Genomic DNA, 17,995 nt, shown 5'->3' on the forward strand with positions numbered 1-17,995 from the left:
AGACAGTCTTAAAATAAGAACCGACAATGAATACCGGCCAAAGTCTCGCGACAAATGCTTTAAAGCGTTTGATTGACCAATCAGAAAAAAGAATTTTATAAATTGATTAATCAAGACATGCTTTAAACTATTTGTAGCATCGCGTTGACGATACCCTAAAAGAGAAGCGTATTTGGAAGAAGTCATTCTAAAAATAATTATTACAGAGAGTAATATCTAATAATTATTACAGAGAGTAATATCTAATAATTTGATAACTCTTTTGAATTATTTTTTCGGAAGAATCTAGTAAATTGAAAATTTACGACAGCAATTATGTAATTTTTCCTTAAAAACGAAATAAAACATGTAAAGCTTTCATGGATTCGATATTTCGGTCTGGAGGACCAATTATATAATTTAATTTTTCTCTAACGTGGAAACGTGAAAATTTTTGTGTATGTACGTATGTCTACATATACACATGCATATAAAAAATTTTTACTTTTCAAGTTTTCGCCCTAGAGAAAAAGTTATGTAATTGATTTCTTGTTCACGATAGGCACGAATTTTTAAATATAATAACTTAATAACTTTTAAAATTTTACTTTTAGATTTAATAACTTTTAAAATTAATTATACTTTGAATTTAGTAAATTTTGAATTTCCTCTAGAATCTAGTAACTTTAAACACTTTAATAATAATTTATTACTTATAAATTTAAATATGACAATTAAAATAGATCTAAACAAATAGATCTTATATAGTCAAAATAGATTTTAAAAGAAATAAAATATTAAAATAGATCTAATTACAGATATATATTAAATAAGATTCACTTATTATTTTTTGATTATAAATGTATATGTATAGTCTAATAAAAAGCTACATCAGATAATAGATGAATTAAAAACAAATGTTATGTCAATCATAAATTTATAGTTATGTCTGTAAAGCAGACTCAACTAGCGATATGACAAATTTTTTTATTATTATGTCAGTAATTGAAGTATAATCAATAGTTTTGTTTGTAAAATAGCGATTACTCTTAGTCTCCATTTACCAGGTACATTTGTCGATGTCATGATGGGAATAACAGTAGGAAAAAGGTGGGGAAAAAAACGAGCTTGCGCCAGCGTTCCGTGATTACTGTGATTTCCCGCAATTAAAGTCTGTTTAGTCATGGACCAGTACGTGGATTGCATTCGCGAAATGCATCTGACTGTGCAACTCGACGCATTGCGTTTTATTTGCAATGGTCTGCACTCATTGTTTGTCTCTGGGTAAAAACACGAACATATAAACACAGAAGATAACGCCAATTCAGGAATATAAATTCGAAATTTATATTCTAATTTTATAATAAACTTTAAAAAATCTTTCTCGAAGATTTGTGGACTTGTACTAATTGTAATTAATTTTATATAAAAATAAATGACGATGTGTATATCATTTATAAATAAATTTTATCAATTATAATATTTATACGGCGCTCTTTATGCCGAAATTAAAACATCGATGTTATGAAACTGACCAATCACAGTCATTTCATTCTTCAGAGAAATAGCTATGATTGGCCAGTTTCATAATATCGATGTTACAACTTTGGCATAAAGCATGCCGTATAAAGCCGGTTCTACATTAGTTGCAAGCTGATCGCAAGTTTGTTGTGACAGCCAATATGAAGCGTTGATTCCAAAATGCAAGCTTTAGATTGGCTGTCGCAACAAACTTGCGATCAGCTTACAACTAATGTAGAATCGGCTTTATAGAAGTCAGTGACAAATAAGGTCATGATATCCTGATGATATTATAATGATTTCTGTATTCTATTTGTGGGAGATACAGATATCTGAACATTATCATACGATTATCCAAATATTCATAATACTATAATAGAAATATTCATAGCATATTTATAAAAGATGTTATATAAAATAACTAACTATTTTTTTTAATATACAACATATTAATATACATATTGCACATATATCACATACAATTATTCTATTATGTATCTGACTTTATATAAAAGTAAATACCATAAAATTATGATGATGGAAATAACATCATTTGTCATTTATAAGTGAACTTATAAATGACAAATAATGCTGACGTCCTGATGACATTATTATGACTTTAGTGTTCTGAATATTATCGCACAATTATCCATCAAATATTCGTAGCACATCTATAGAAAACTCTATGAAATATGCAACATTTTTTCTTCGAACTGAATAGTATTCTATTCGTGGTATTAAAAGGTTGATATTTGCAGATCACTGAAGTACATAATATATATTATAATTATTAACGTTGCATCTATTCTTTGCAATTCCTTTTTATTTCATTTGTATAGTTGTATTAATATATTAATATTTAATATATTAAATACTAGACGAGATGTTAAAATTAAATTCGTTATATTATATATGACAATAAGGATATATGATTTAATCTCATTAATAGCGCGAAAGAGATGATTCTTTCGCGCTATTAATTCGAGATTGCTCATATAATGTGCGATTATACGCGTACGACATAATGCACGTTCGGACATTTAATCTGCGGAAATGTAGAGTCACAGACAAAAATTCACATCAATGTGTATCTCACGTGCGGAGTCGCAAAACAAAGGGGCATCCCGCTGTAACATCTGTCGTTACGACAATTCAATGTTTTTCGCGTGTGACGTCCGCTGTTACACGCGATCAGTTGATTTATCACGAAAGATATTACAAAATATACATCCGAACGCGTTTTCATATATCGAGTACCGTAGACGCTTTCATCTCGCGTATATCCCGCGTACGTATTGCAATAAAAAATTACGCGTAAAGCATAATTGACCATCAAGCTATTATGTATGCGTGGTTACTGTACTTTTTATAATAAAATGAAATTTTTGCGGAGACGAAAAACAAATTTTTTTTAAATAAACCGATATTGGTTGCAATCTAAACGAGATAATATTTGACGTTGTCCTGTCGCTAAATACTATTATTTTATTTTGCAGTGTGTCACGTAGAAACTTTGGCTTCAGTAAAATTGCAATATTTACTCGCAGAGATCTCATCGAAATATAATTGTATGAATTGTGTCTGTTTAATGGAGTAAGAGTAAAAGTCAAAGACCGTGATATATAAGAAGAAGAATATAATTGTAGGGATGCCAGAGGACTATCCACTCATTTGCAATGTGCCACGTCGCACTCTGGCAGTCTAGGGGAATGATAGATGAGCATCAACTATGCCGCGCAAAGCGAGCTTTACGTTTTTGCTGAAATAATCTCAGACAAGGATTTTCGACGTGATGCCGTGGTCGTAGAATATGCGATAATGGCCCGACATGCGCGCGCGATTAATGCATTATTACGCGCTCCACCGACACCGCTTTATCCTTATCGCCGTCACGCCGCTGTTGTCATTGTCCTGTTTGGCTTTAACTACTCGTTGCTCTAAAAGCTGAAGATGAAGTAGCAGCACGCTTTCAGGAGGTTTTGTCAGTCGCTCTTAAAACGATTCCTGGGCGCTCGCTGGGAGAACACGAATTACCTTTATAAGTTTTAAAAGAAACTGCCGGTTACATAAAATCTTTGACAAAAAAAAAAACTAAATGATGTATAAAATCTATTGAAAGTACGATGAATTTATAAGGTGACACAATTATATTTATCTTTCGATCTTACAATCTATTTTTTGCTACATAAGTACTTTAAAGATATATTACATAGATGTACAAGTCTCTTTGCAAAAAGTGACTGGAATTGGAAATTTATTCTTTTCTATAGGTATGCTATGAGTAAAAATAAATGTTAATATATAATACATAAAACAGTTCAATAAAGTCAATATTTATATTTAACAATATAACTTTATAGTTATAATGAAAATTTTCTCATTTGATCTTAATTATTTGTTGAAAATATATCAACTTTTTAATAAAATAATAATGTTTGATTTTAAATTACCTCCAAACCTTTTGTATTATACTCTCAAATACAATACAATACAATACAGAAAAATCTTTAATGTTTTCATAATTTTTTTCAATTTGTTAAAAAATATGTGTAATACAATTTAATTATTTCTCTCTGTAATTAAACAAAAATGAAAATAATTTCACGTAAATTAGCTGTATAATAAAGCAAATAAAATACGAAGTACAATAAAACAAATAAAAACAATAAAATTTCATAAATTATATGTACAAAATTTTGTATAATCTCAGTATTTTTGTCCCTCTATATGTTGTAAATTCTCTTCGACGGATTGTAATCCAGGATTCTTGGGAGAGATGCGATCGAATCGATTCCGCCTATTAGTTATCCGCAGACTTTTTTCCGTGAAAATATATTTCTTTAAGTAATCACTTAATTCATTCTCAAAATTATTTTTTAATTTTTTATCCGACACTTCCGATATTTGTGTGATGCACTTATTCATTCCTTTCGACGCATCCTGCGAACAATTCTCTAATTCTGAATTTATCTCCTCCAATTTTTCATTAACGCCTCGCAGGTCGTTCACTTTAAGCCTAAGATCGAAATTCGACTTCCTCGAAGCGGCGAGTTCATCCTTTAAAGCCACTCTCTCTGATTTCAATGCGTTTAATTCCTCCTTAAATATCTCGAACTGCGACTTCAACGTCGCTTTCTCGTCCCGTAGATACATCAGTTCGAGTTTCAAAGCCTGAATCTCGTCCGTCGCTCTAGCGAACTTGCCGTCGTCCATCAAGCAGGAGTTGCGACTACTACACGAAATACCTGCTTTCATCTTCAGCGCTCTATTCTCGATTTCGAACTGATTGATATCGAACATCACGGTTCTTTCGCAATCTTTGTACATATCCGGATCATTGGAATAATTAGAATAATTGCTTATTTCTTTCTCGTGCCAGATACTCGCGAGCTTAAATTTCTTCACGATGGAACCACCAATTTCATCGTCTGAAACTTTTATCCATGGCACTACATTTTCGGATTTACCTTCCGCAAGTTTCAACGGAACTTCGGAATTTTTAGACTTCAAATTCGTCTGCTCTAATTTCAAAGAATTATTTTCGCTTTTCGATCTCTCTAACTCACTCTTTGGCTCGTCTTTGATCACCGCTTTGTTATCGTGACCAACGCGTGTATCAGATTCTACTTTGACTTCTGTTCCACCGTCCCTCCGTTCGCCAATTTCGACCTTTATACTCGTACGCGCGGTATCCGAGCAATTTTGCTTCTGTTTAATCTCGTTATAAGTATCAGCGAATTCCCGCTCGCAATCCATCACAAATGGATGCTGCATATCGATCTTCTTTAAATAATTTTTACGATCGTTATTTTCGTCGTGCAAAGTAGCCGCAGTAAGTCGCAACGCCTCATACTTCATTCGCTGGATCTTCAGTTGATTACCGAGTGCTCTGCACTCGTTAGTGATTTCATTTATTCTTCCTTTCGCGTCGTCTCTCTCCTTCCTTAGCTCGACATTGTCCTTTTCTCTCGCGTCGTAGGTAACCTGCAGAAGGGCATTTTCCGCTTTCGCTTTGTCATTTTCGACCCTTGATTTATTCAATTCCATGGAAAAATATTCATTCTTCTCACTCGCCTTATTCAACTGCTCTCGCAGAGCGACGTTCTCATCATTGAGCTCGTTAATACGCGTCGCGAACTCGTTTTTTTCTGTCAACAACACCCGTACACGATCTTCGGTCTCGGTATTCCGTAGAGACAGCGTATCCAAATCGCCGATGGCCTTCGAGTTATCCGATTGCAAGCGCGCCGTATTAACAACCGCATCTTCGAGTTCCGCCCGCGCTCTCTCCAGTTCAAACTTTAAATTCTCCGCAGTAGCTTCGTGCTCGCTTATCTTCTCCCGAAGGCCGTTACGATCGGACTTAAATTTGTTAACTTGATCCTGCAGCACAGCGCACTTGTTATTGGCATCGGACATCGACCTATCCAGCAATTCTTTCTCAGACCTCAACTTCGACAACTCCTCTTCGAGTTGTTCTTTCTCGTTCTGAAGCTGTTTGACTTTATTCTTCGACGCTTTGTACTCCGCTATCACTCCGTCGAATTCTCCCAATGTTTCCTCGCCATTTATCGGGACGTTCAATCGATACGTCAACGACTGCTTGTTAGGTTCCAAATAAGAAATTTTATCCTTCGGCCCGACCTTGTCGTCGATGTCTTCATCCGGCACGCACTTCAAATAATCGTTTCGCTTGTCCGTCTTGTCCAGACTTATTTTAGGCTCATTTGACTCAGCTTTCAAGTACTTCAATTCATCCCTGAGGTTTTGTGCACGGTCTTCGCCATTGTCTCGTTCCTCCCCGCCACTTTCCATCTCCGAACTTTTCAATTTGCCCAGTCGCTCGCGTTCCTCCTGTTTCCCAAGTCCCTCAATTATACTTCTCAGTTTTACATTTTCATCGGAAGCGATCCCAAGTTTCGTCTTCAGGTCCTCTGTCTCCGCCCTAAGGACTGCTTTCAGCACGTCCTTCTGGGTAATAATATTCTCAATTTCCTCGTCTTTCTCCTTGAGAACGTTACGCATCCTTTCCGTTTCCCTTAATGACATCTCTTTATCATCATGAAGGTTCTGCAATTCTTTCCTCGCTGCATCAATTTCAACCTTCATCAGTTGCATTTCCCCGACACGTCGCTGATCGTGTTTAAGCGACAGCTCCAATATTTCTTGTTTCCCCCTTTCTACATCTCCTCGGAGAGTCTCGTTCACCTCGCGTATGTCAGCGATAATCTTCTCGTACCTCTCACGATCTCTCTCTGACATTAATCCGATGCTTGCATGCTCGTCATTCAGTGCATTTATACGTTCGTTCTTTTCCAATAATTCCGATTTTAAATACATGAGCATAGCTTCAAGCTGTTCGATTCTGTCACGTAAATTCGCGCGGTCATCGAAAATTTCGAGTTCCTTTATTTTACTGCATAATTGTTCGATCAAGTCTTCTAGTACCTCCGTTATTTTCTCATTGGTATTTATTACTTCCGGCGGAGCTTGTTTTAAAATAGCGACTACTGTAATTGATTTTCTAACAATATCTTCGAGTTCCGTGACTTTGGTCATATATTGGGAGCTGCTGATGCCACCGATTTTACAATATTTGTTCATCGGTTTTATTTTCAATTTTTCAATCTCATTGTCGATTTCCTGTAGAAAATCATTCAATGACGAAGCTGTTTCTAAGCATTTCTCGTACTGGAGATTCTCGCATAACCGTTTGTCTATCGGCACGTTCGATCGTCTAAGCTCCACGGACAGCACTTTCAGATTTACTTTTAGATTAACTACTTTCTTCATGTATTTCAAACAATCGGGATCGCCGGCGGCGATCATCGCCTCGCGATCGCTCTTTAAATTGTTCCTCAAGTCGTTCATCAAACGTTCGACGTGTCTAACAACGTCTGGGATATCCGTGGCGTCCGAACTTCCGTTATAGTTCGCATTCTCACGAATAACTTTCAGCCGGCCCATCTCTCCCATCAATTGTTCGGCGAGATTGTTCAATTCGCCAATTCTCTTCCGATATTCCGCGGTATTACCACATCTCGATCGCAGCATGGCTCTTGATCTGTCCAGCTTGAGACGCAGGTTTCTATTTCTGGTCTTAAACCTATACAAATTCTCGCTAACATTCACGAGCTCCTCTGACAAACCGATAATCATCTCAACGGTCTTGCCGATCGTATTAGCGAAGATTATTTCTATCGTTCGATCACCTTTCGCGAATTCATTCAGCTCATCCCTGAGTTGTTTTAGCATGACACTCGTTTCGCTCTCCTCAGCCTCTTTCAATCGCTCCTTCAGACACAAAATTTCGTCGTTCATGCGTTCTCTTTCACTTAAGAATTCATTCTCAAGTGTGGCGATCTTATCACCTATTTCAGAGACAGTGATACGCGCGGTATCCTCTTCGGCTTTCGTTAAAGCGCATTTTAGACTCGTTACTTCATTCTCTAAAGCGTCGTTTGTCTGCTCCAACCGGCTAATCTCCGCCCTCTGATGCACGATCAAAGGGTCGATTTGCTGGTTATCGTTCCCATTCTTGTCATCCACACGCAAAGCCATTTTCATCCGCCAGATATTACTCTTCAGTTTCGCGCTATCGTCCCGCCAATCTTTCATCTGCAGCATCACGTTATGCAGCTTGTGCAATGTCGCAACAGCCATTCTGGCGATTCTCGTCTTCTCTTCCACGGCGACGTCAATCGCGACTACTGACAGGTAATCGTCGAGATATTTGTCACTCATCGCTGTTTTTTCAATTTATCAGAATTATGTAATATGTGACAAAAATGCATTAAGTATAACAAACTTCGCTAAACATCAATATCAGCTATTAAAAATTTATGTAACAAATATTATGTATATATTTATTGTTTATATATCAAATTTATGATTTTTACCTTTATACAGATTTTCATTTAAGTTATCATTAATTTTTGAAAATATCCGTCGAGGTTAGCGTTTATAAATCACTTATAAATAATCAATTAATTTGTATCATTTTATTAATTACAATGAAATATCAATATTTTGTATTAAAACATGCACGTCATGGTAACAACATTAATAACTTGCAGAATTTATGATTGTCTGTAAATGTTTTATCAACTTGAAAATTTTTATATATCGAAATGACATTAACGAGCAAACGCTTTGATAATTTATGTGCTTTAGAATGTAAAAAGTCGACTTTATATATGCGATAAGGAAACAGGAGCACAGATATCTTCATGTTCTAGAATCCGTACATGTACGTGATACATCTATCTATTGTACGTTTTGTCAGAGCTAAGAGCCCGTTTGTTGTTACACCAATTCGATTAATGAAACGGTGATTTTGCACGAGTAATGCGGCGGACGGCGAGCAAAAAGGGGGCGGAAAGTTTCGTGGAGTTCCGTTAACCCCGCACTACACCCGTGTTTTCCTCCTTCCTTTGCAATTACCGCGCAGATTTAATTGATGACGGGCCCTCTCGATAAGTTCTCGAACAGAACCGAACTGTAGTCCAAGTGCTCTCGAAACTCTCGAAACTTAAGAAGCGTTCAGTATCGCTGCACCAACCCCTCAATATCGGAACACCTAATAAGACTGCTCTAACGAGGACTTTCGTCGGCCATACTGCGCACAATTTAATTATAGCGACCGCTTAATTATGTGGGTCGTACGTAATCGGTACTTCCGGTTTCCCGGTGCGCACGAACTTTACGACACGGAGAATTCGGTGAATAATGCACGTATGCTTTAGCATCTCTATTCAAAATGGTCATATATTATCGACATAGGAAGTATATATATATATCAATGCTTGAAATATGATTGAAATTCTTGATATAAATTTGATGACACGCGAGACCATTCATTAGATATATTATCTTCTTATATTCATCACGAAAAAGTTTACCTATATTACATACATTTTGAAAATTAAATTATCCAAAGTTTAATTCGGTCATGATGGAAGAAAATTTACATCATAAAGTCTTGTTAACTTATCATGAATCGATATTATTAAATCGAATTATATCGATCTCACCTGTCGATGTCACCGAGTCGTGTGTCGAACTCGCTGGGAATAATATCAAAAATATGACTGACGAGTTTCACGAGTTTCCGCGCAACCTCATATCTCCATGCATAAAAAGATTTTATCTTGGCGGAGTTTTTTTTACGGAACAATGATAGCGCACTCTACTACCGCGGGTTATCTATGAGTTGACCCGGGTCATAAATAACTTGTTTTCTATCCCGATAATGTTAGAGGTATATATAGTACAAAAATGGTTATCAAGTAACTTATATATTTTTTATGCGATGCGCTCCCCGAAAAAACGTCATAACGATTGTAGAGGCATTTTTAGGAATAAATTTGTGCTGTGGAACGTACGTCATGCAGAAAGGTTAAATGTGGTCCTCATAATCATATCAAGTCATGGAAGATCGATACGTACCGCCGTTTTGTTCATGCGGATGTCACGCACCGCGGCCGATAAAACCGATCGAATTACCGCCGCACGAGCCATGCTGTTGCTGCGAGTACAACCCCTTCAGCGACAATTCCAAGGAATCAGAGATCTACGATCTACCGTTCGCTCTACGAAAACTGACAGTAATGAAGTGTCAGATGAAGAAGTGGCGCATGGAGCGGCTGCAGCTCGAGAGCGAAAATAGGTCTCTGAAACAAGCCCTACAATCATTCGGTATCGATGTTCCATTTCATAGTCGAATCTTTTCTCCCCCGCCTTTGCTCTTCTGCACTATATTTCTTATAGAATAAATATTCTTTTATAAATTTTATAAGAAATTACCATTTAAACTATATATACGAAGAGTAATTTTAGCGCGGTACTTCTTCCAGTACGACACTATGGAACGGTTCTGTAATAAAATCTATCCATATATTGATTCTCGATATTTCGCAAAATATCAAATAAAATTCGGTTATTAAGTTAAACGATTTTCCAATACATCATTATTTTATACGTTTCGTTTCTACATTTTTTATTATTAAGTTTTCGTAGCTTTCTATCGATGTGTACAACTCACCGCAAACGACCCATGTTTTCTTCGTCATATAAAAGAGAGTACCGAATACATTTCGGGCGGTCAAATAATTTCCCTATAGGTGTGAAGCCCGACGGGGTATTGGGTACTGATCCCTCGCTCGTGCATTACCGCGAGGAAAACGAAAGGCTGCAGAATGCAAATGAGGAACTGGCGGAAAAAGTTCGCAACCTCGAAGAGAGTCTCGCCGAACGAGATTGCTGCGACGATCCGTGCGAAAAAGTTAAATACGTGAGGGAGAAAATAGCAGCACTGAGAGATCGTTTTGCTGCCGAAAAAAAACAGTACATAATACCTATTGACTATGAAATTTCGCTAAGACAGTTTAATGAGTCTTTCTTTCTCCTTTCTACTCTTTCCTTCTGCATATTGTTTTAATAAAAGGGAAAATAATTGAGCAATAAGCGGAAGGAGAATACTAAAAAAAAGCTCCTATAAAATTAATATTACTTAAATTAATCGTTCGGGAATTGTCATAATAGTCAGAACAGACTTCTGTTTTATACTTTGCGAAGTTATATAGCTTTGAAAGAAAATTAATCACACAGTTCGTCAGTTACGATATTTCCTTGAAAACCATCTATCTTCATTAAACACGGTACGCCAATATAATTACGTGCAAACTGTTGATATCGTGACAGAATGCGAGACACGATATCGCATCTGAAGTTGAAACTGATGGAAGCCGAGGAAGATACTTCCTGTGCGGCATTAAACCGTTTGAGGGCAAAGCTTCGTGAGCTAATGAAAGATGGTCAGAAGGCTGATCAACAGGTGTCCGTGGTTGTCGAGAGATCAATGCAGACATCGGTGGATCTATCAAAGAGCTACGAAGATCTGTTACGAACAGAGCGCCTGCAAGCTGAACCGACGCAAATTCGTCGTACATTAGAGGAAGTTGTTACATTCTCAGAAGAGATTGACGTTCCTTTATCTGCGAAAGAAGAGGACATACCGGCACTGTTAAGTCAGCTTCGTAATTGCAAAATGCTCCTGGCTGAATTGAAAATGCATTTGGATGAGAAGACGGCTTACACGGAAGCTCTACAAAGCGAGCTTAATAAACTGAAAGCCTCCATCGTCATACCAATGGTAGATCTGGATGAGATGATCGTCAGATCAGCGATGGACGAGGTGGCCGAGATGAAGGAAGAACCCGAGAAACCTGATAAGGTATCTCTCTTTATTTCTTCATGTCTGTAAATGCTCGTAATTGGTTGCATGTACAGTGTGTTAAAAGTTATGAACGTTTTATATTAACATATAAACTCCTGTTTCGTTGAAGGAAATCCGAAAAATACAAGAATTGAGTAGAGTGCAAGAGGAAGATAACGAGATGAAGAGCGAGATCGATAAGTTGAACGTTGACCTGCGTCGCGAGGAAGAAAAATTTCAAGTGGCGCAAAAAGAGCTAGAGGGCATGAGAGACGATTTGCATAGTCTCGGAGCTGAGAATGAATTCTTGAAGGAGACATTGGAAAATGCAAAATTGGAGACTAACGAACTTAAAGAAGAAAATGTTGCTTTGAAAAACAATCTTGATAACATGATTAAGGAACTGGAATCTTCGAGAAGGGAAAATAATAATATTAAGACAGATCTAGATCAATTATTATCCGAGAATAAGTATTTAAGAGATGAATTAGAAAAACAAGTGGCGGAGACGGATCAATTAAAATCCGAAGGGATTGCATGGAAAGAAGGCTTCGATAAACTGTTACAAGAAATGGATAGATTAAAGGTTGAAAGCGATAAACTAAAGGACGAAAGTGCTACTGTTAAAAGCGAAAGAGACAATTTGACAACTGAAAGAGACAACTTGAAATCCGAGAATGGTCTTCTTAAAGATGACTTGTCTAAAATAAATGTAGCGTTAGACGACGCAAAGAAACAATTGAACAAATTTGAAGTCGAGAATGAAGTTCTTACGGAAGAATTGAAGAAGGCTAATGTAAATAATAACAAGCTACTCGCGGACTTTGATACTTTGCAGAGCGAAATGGCAAAGTTGAAGTCGGAGAACAGAAAATTGTTACAAGAAGTGGATGATGGGAAAGAAGAACTAACAAAATTATTATCCGAAATAGAAACTTTGAAAAAGGAGGTAGATAATATGAGTAATAAATTGACGAGTGCAAATAACGAAGTTGTAGATTTGCAGCAGAAATCGGTCGAGTTAAATAATAAACTGAAAGAGGCACAAGTTATAAATGAACAATTAAGGGCAGATATTCACCAAATAGAAGCAGAGAACAAAGATATTAATGCGCAAATGAATAATTATAGAGATGAAAACAGTAGGCTAAACATAAAACTAAATGAATCGAAGGAACAAATAAATTTATTGACGGATGAAGTAAATAAATTAAGAGAACAACTTGACAACGCCGAGAATCGGATTAAGTTTCTTGAGGCTCAGCTCGTTAGTTTACAGACTGATAAAGACAAGATGCAGAATGAGATCAACGCTTTGCAAAATGAGATCAGCAAACTGAAATTAGATCTAAGTGCAGAATCTACTGCTAAACGAGACATTCAAGAGGAATTAGTGGCATTAAAGAATGAGATGAAAAATTTGATCTTAAAGATCGATGAGATGAGGGTGCAAAATCATGCCCTAAAAGAAGAGAGAGACCTCCTCAAGAAAGAGCTGTTGAATCTAGGCGAGGAATCGTTGAGCCTAAGGGCTGCGAATGCTGAGATGATGAACCAGATTAATAATTTAAAACTGGATATATCTGATCTTCAATCGCAATTATCTAAAGCGGAAGAAGATATTGAATATTGGAAGTTGGAAAATTGCAAGCTTAAGATGAGCACAGATAAGTTATCCATCGAGAATGAAAAGAAAAAAGAAGCTTTAAACGTTTGTAAGGTAGAGATAATTAGTTACGTATTCCTCCTGTAACTTCTTGTGCCTTTGATAATAATCACATTGAAATTCATAGGTTGAACATCAAACATTAGAGAAGGAGATAACGAATCTTAGAAATGAGAAGATTAAGCTCGAGGGAGAAATAGCAGAGCTTAAAAATCTGTTAGAAGGGCTAAATCTGTCTTCATTCGCCGAAAAGTCTGCTAAAGAAGAGGCTGTGAAGGAACTGACCAAATTTAAGAATGAAGTCGTTGCTTTGAGAGAGGAACTTCAAACACTAAAATCAGAATTAACTAAATTAAGAACAGAGAACGATAAAATAAGAGATAAAGAGGAAAAGTTATCCAGTCAAGTATCAACGTTAAAGACAGAACTTGAAAACGCAAAAAATGAGATATTAGCTTTGAGAGTAGATAATGACACATTAAAATCAAAAATAAATACGTTAACAGACGAGAATAATAAACTAAAAAGCGAATCAAATATGCTGATATCTGAAGTTGATGGTTTGAAACTAGAAAACACGAATATGAGGGAAGAACGACAGAAATTTGAGAAAGAATTTGATAAACTAAAAGGCGAGGACGATGGGCAAAAGGATGAGATTAAAAATCTGAAATCTAACTTGACAGCCGAACAGAAATTATCAGAAAAAATTAGATTGGAATTATCTACTAGCCAATCGGAAAACGATAGATTAAGAGCGGAGCTGGAAAAACTGCAAAAGAATTTAGATACCCTTGAATTGGTGAATGACAAGTTGAACAGTGAAGTAGAGGATTTAAAGAAAACGTCGATCGACGCGCAGAACAAGGTGAACGCATTGCAGTATCATGTGGCTGAGTTGTTAGAAGAGAAGGAGGCACTTCTGAAGGAGTTAGATAGTTTACGAGCGGAAGTGAGTAGATTAGGTAAAGTTGTGTCGGATAAAGTTGCAAAGGAAGCTATTGAGAAAAAGACGATCGATTCTAACGGCAAATTAATAGAAGAGTTAAAGGCAGAACTAGATAAAATGCGTGTGGAAAATGAGAATTTAAAGCGCAAACTAAATGACGTAAATAAACAACATATTTCTTTGAAAGACGAGAATGCTGCTCTGAAAATCGAAAATACTAAAATAGCAACAGAACTTGACTCCTTCAAATCGGATTTGAATAGGTGCAGGGTGGACAACGAACGACTAACAATCGAATTGGCCGCTTCAGAAGCTCGAGCATTAGAAATACAAAGAGAAAGGACGGATGATAAAGAGCGACAGGATTTACAAAATTTAATGGTAGAAAACAAAGAATTGAGAGATAAGTTAAGAATGGCGCAAAATGAGATCAATAAATTAAAAGAGAATATCAAGAAATCGAAAGGCGATTTTATAGAAGATGCTGACGATATCGACAGCTTTGAAAATGAATTGAAGAAATCGATGATCGAGATAGACAAGGCGAGAGAAGACTTAAAATACGCGGCGGAAGAGAATAATAAATTAAAAATGATCAACGACGGTCTGGAATTAGAACTAAGTCAATTGAAAGCGCTGCTGGACGAAATAAAAGATTATCCTGAACAAATCGATGAAGAAGTTAACGGGACGAAGGATCAAAGCCAAAGATTGTTGGCCGCGTTGAAAATCAAAAACATGGAGTTGAAATCCGGATTGGATCATTGTCAAGCGGAGAAAGAGCATTTAAACGATGAAATTAACAACTTGAGCGAAAAGATCAAATTTCTGCAATCTCTGTCTCCCATAGGTTTGTACCTCTTCGATATATAATTTCGATTAAAGTCTAGAAACACTTACGATTTTTTCACATTTTACAAAAAATATCTTGGTGAAACAAATTGTAAAGAAATCTTCGACTACACTTTAATTTCTAGCATTTTTATGTAATTTAAGAATGAAATCCTGTAGAGAAAAAATTCAAACATGGATTTAAAGCCCTATCTTTGCCCTTTAAAATGCGTGATCAAAGACTTCTTTATGATTTTTTTGATCGAAATATTTAACTTTTCGTAAAATGTGAAAAAATTTTGTTTCCAAACTTATAGCCGGGATTGCATTATTGGATAATAATAGCGTTGTATAAATTAATGGATATGATTTAGTCGTATAATGCGTTTCATTCATTCAGTGGTTTTTGGCGAAGTCTTTTTCTTATTGAATTTTGTCGGTCGCGTTCACATTAAAGGAAAAACATCTTTATAATTCCAGAGGCTGGCGTGATTAAACCGGATGAATGCGGCGACTTCGTTAAGGCGAATGAATTACTGAAGAAGCAAATTGAAAAGCAATATGACGGTAAAAACTTGCACAAAAACTTTTTCAACTGTTTTGTCATTCCGACAGTTTTTATCGCACCATAGAAACGTGGATTTCCTTATTCATAGCCCGTAATTAGCTCGGCTAATATCTTAATAAGTTAAGCATTTCCATAAACTTACGACACTCGAAAGCAACATTTTGCAAATTGTTATATTCTATTAATTACGCAACGCCAAAAGTCGCGCGTAGTTTGTACAGAAAACTAATATTTGGACAAATTTTGTGATACATAGAAAATGACAAGAACAAATTTTGATTATATAATCTCTACAAGGTAGTTCTGCATTTGTTCTCGCAATACAATAGCCGTGCAACGTGTGCGTGATTATATACAATTTATGGATGGAAAAATTCCTGTGAGACCCGAGATGGCAACAACATTGGACGATGATTTTGAAATTGAGCGCTGGATTGTGCCATCCATCGTGGAATTGCTAAAAGAATCGCAAAAGCTATCCGAGAACATCTGTCTGGCGGAAATCGAAGTTCAGAATATCGATAAACTGCTTAATGAATGCAAGAAAGAAAATGAAAATTACATAAAGCAATTATTGGTGAGGCGAATAATAGATAGCATTAATCAAGTACACATAAAACAGTATCCTGTTTAATGATTTATCCAGAGGATAATTTGAATTTTCTGACTTGCATATTAACGCTGGAAATGAATCGTTTCTAGGAGCTTGGTGTGGAAGTTACCAAGGTTGCAGGTGTGGATAATGGCGATAAGCTTGCAGCTTTTGACCCTGAATCTTGGTTGAAGGTATGTACGTGCGGTGGTAAGAGTCCATTTTGCTGGTCTGCATTTGCTTCTTTATATCTATCAAATCTCACTTTTCTCCATATTGACGCGTCGTACTTGTAATAAATTGAAATATTATTTCTATGTTTGCATATCTCAATATATCTATATATTACTTGTATTTTATAAGCAGATAAAAATATATCTAGATATATAGAACGATTTTACTGAAATATCTAAATAAATTTATCAAATAATAGATTTTAAAATAATTTTGTTCGATCAACAAAATAATTAGAAATCTCAATCATAATGAACTCTGCAAAAATTTTGACGTTTGGCAATTAGTTTGAGCGTCTATTATAATTATTTTGATAGTACAACAAATTCATTTTCAGATTTGTATCTCTCTAGCTAAATTTTTAGATACTTCAACAAAACTGTCTTTTCTCTGTAATGTAAAAATAGTTTTTAAAACGGAAATAACTGATTGTTAATACAAAATATTTACGTTTGTCGCTTTCAGTCTTTGACACTAATGCAATTGGCCGAGTTGCACGATAAAATCTGTCTGTTGACTTCGAATATGGTGCAAGATAGTCCAGCGGTTTGCGATTGTTCAATGATTAATCGAGACTACGGTAGTGATCGGTTGCGAGCAGATTACGATGCTTCAAATCGGCGGATCGCCGCCTTGCAGAAGAAAATAGTTGAAAAGCAGATTAAGGCGGGATGGAAACTGCAGGAATTAAGACGAACTCTTCGTATTGAGCAGGCAAACCTGATTCAAATCTCTGAGCGGATAACTCTCGAAAAAAGGCGCAACGTAACTTTTCAACTTACCACGAACGATTCAGTGTAATTTTCTTTCCGGTATCAGTAAACATGTTAAAAGTGACATTTACTTCAAGCAAGTTCTTGTTACTGGACGCGCAACACAAGACGAATATTCTTCATAATCTTTGTTTTGATTAGAATATAAAATAAAAATATATAACGATACAAGAAATCTGATATTCACATTCAATTTAATATATTTAAGATCATTTAATTATTTTGAATAATTTCTGTAATTATAAAACAACGGGGAGACCAAATAGGCATTCTCCAATTATTACAGCTCTTTCAAAATATCTTATCCGTTTCTATATTCCCCCTCCCCCGCCTCCCCCGCTATCCGAACGGTTGCAGCAATCTCCTAGGCACATAATTGCGATAACGTACCATATTCAGCAACATCACGGTTTTGTTGCTAATCACGATCAAACAATAACAACTAATGAGAGCCGCTTGTTTCGCGGCGCATGCTTGTGCACGCCGCCACGTGCGATAACGTGATTTCCTGTTTCATTTCGGAGGTCGCGTTGTTCGATCGAGATTAATTCAATTGTACCGTACCGCATCCGTTCCCACGACTTTACCCGGCTCGTCGATGCGACCGCCGACGCGCGGGTGTGCACTCGGGCTCAATAGGAAGGCGAATGCCGTCGACAAAGAGTA

General features: G+C 36.3%; 2 protein-coding genes across 2 annotated transcripts; one reads left to right on the forward strand and one right to left on the reverse strand.

Annotated features, from left to right (window-relative positions):
• Positions 1-2,882: 2,882 nt before the first annotated feature.
• Positions 2,883-8,259, reverse strand: LOC105144582 (uncharacterized). Its single transcript, XM_011053561.2, has one exon. It carries the CDS (start codon positions 8,242-8,244, stop codon positions 4,207-4,209), a length of 4,038 nt encoding a protein of 1,345 aa, XP_011051863.2. The 5' UTR covers positions 8,245-8,259; the 3' UTR covers positions 2,883-4,206.
• Positions 8,260-9,536: 1,277 nt separating this feature from the next.
• Positions 9,537-17,731, forward strand: LOC105144581 (uncharacterized). The gene is made up of 9 exons (XM_087408730.1): positions 9,537-10,106; positions 10,623-10,845; positions 11,203-11,760; positions 11,828-13,436; positions 13,510-15,181; positions 15,643-15,729; positions 16,060-16,307; positions 16,433-16,516; positions 17,022-17,731. The coding sequence occupies exons 1-9, from the start codon at positions 9,752-9,754 to the stop codon at positions 17,355-17,357; spliced, it is 5,172 nt and encodes a 1,723-aa protein (XP_087264856.1). The 5' UTR covers positions 9,537-9,751; the 3' UTR covers positions 17,358-17,731.
• Positions 17,732-17,995: the final 264 nt, after the last annotated feature.

Source organism: Acromyrmex echinatior, chromosome 8 (genome assembly GCF_024713525.1).
Source record: "Acromyrmex echinatior isolate Ae372 chromosome 8, ASM2471352v2, whole genome shotgun sequence".
Classification (NCBI taxonomy): Eukaryota; Metazoa; Arthropoda; class Insecta; order Hymenoptera; family Formicidae; genus Acromyrmex; species Acromyrmex echinatior.